General features: G+C 42.6%; 1 protein-coding gene across 7 annotated transcripts in view; it reads left to right on the forward strand.

Annotated features, from left to right (window-relative positions):
• The window catches only part of CREM (cAMP responsive element modulator), a 110,840-nt gene that overhangs the window by 51,802 nt on the left and 57,779 nt on the right, over positions 1–1,259 (forward strand). Inside the window, exon 4 of one of the 7 annotated variants that reach the window (XM_012642198.1) lies at positions 1,051–1,197. The exons of the other annotated variants lie outside the window; for them this stretch is intronic. Coding sequence (XP_012497652.1) covers positions 1,051–1,197 — 147 coding nt within the window. The remainder of the gene's footprint in view (positions 1–1,050; positions 1,198–1,259) is intronic. 7 annotated transcript variants of the gene reach the window in all.

Below are 1,259 nucleotides of genomic sequence, written 5' to 3' on the forward strand. Positions count from 1 at the left end.
GCCTGGCCTAAACCCAGTTTTGAATCATTCTTTTAAAGTATTAGTATAAGTAGATTGCAAATAATTCGTGTTCCCTAAAGCGAGGTCACACACAGAGCTTCTTTCAAAAACGTTTTAGACCCTGTGGTTCTGCTACCACTCATAACAGAAACTGGTGGCTTATTTCATTTCCGAGGTCTTAGTTTTGAGTGAGTCATAATGAATGGCGAATCTTAGTAAAATGTGGCAAAGTTTCTAAAATTATACTAACTTATAGGACAGAGTTGTTTGCTAATGAGGAAATTTAGCAGGTTTTGAGTGCAGGGGAGTAGAGGTATTATTTTTTACTCTCTGTCGAAAGTACTCAAACGTTGGTAGGAGATGGCTCTTCTCTCTCCTCTCTGCCCAAGCTGAGTGACAGACAGTTGTTTCTCTGGATGCTGCTTCTAGTGGAGACGAAAAGTCTTAGGAGGCTTCACCATCTCCAAGGCGTAAGCTCTCTCTGGGTCAGAGATGCTAAGGGCTTGAAGCGTCCTGGAATTTCTTTGGCTTGTGATTGTGAGGGCATAAAAGTAGCTGCCATTTTTATCAGTACAGAAAAAAGCATCCGCTTACCTCTAGAGCAATACTAGAGTACATACGTCAAACATTTCATTTATTAGAAAATAATTCACCCTATTTAAGTTCTACCTCTGCTTTCTCTTAAGAAGTTCGAGAGGGTAGTTTACACTCTGGCCTAAAAAAGGCTTCACTGTTAGGAGTCGCGAGGTCGTAGTGAGGTAGTTTAACCGCTTTGGAACTTGGTGCTTAGAACATTCTCAGCCAACGAAGCATGGGCATGAGAGTGAGGAGCATGTGTTCTTTAATACCTATCACCTCAGAGAATGACTGTTCCAGGACAGTAACCACCCCCTCATGGTAAGTACCCCGGCTTGTTTGTCATTTCTCAGAAGCAGGAAAAAGAGAAGAGAACTAGGCCAGTCATCAGAGTAAGTGGTATTTCTGAAGAATAAACAAAAACAACCAAAAAAAAGGTCCAGCTTTAATCCTCCATGCTGATCATTTTTGCAGGTTTCTGTAGCTGGATCAGGCACCGGACGAGGCTCCCCAGCTGTAACTCTAGTGCAGTTACCTTCGGGCCAAACTGTACATGTCCAGGGAGTAATTCAGACACCACAGCCGTCGGTCATTCAGTCACCACAAATACAAACCGTTCAGGTTAGCTTCCTCCCTGGGTGATTTGTCCTTGACTTTCCCGAGCCTTTTTTTTTTTTTTTTTT

The sequence above is a fragment of the Propithecus coquereli genome, unplaced genomic scaffold (assembly GCF_000956105.1).
Source record: "Propithecus coquereli isolate 6110/MARCELLA unplaced genomic scaffold, Pcoq_1.0 Scaffold177, whole genome shotgun sequence".
Classification (NCBI taxonomy): domain Eukaryota; kingdom Metazoa; phylum Chordata; class Mammalia; order Primates; family Indriidae; genus Propithecus; species Propithecus coquereli.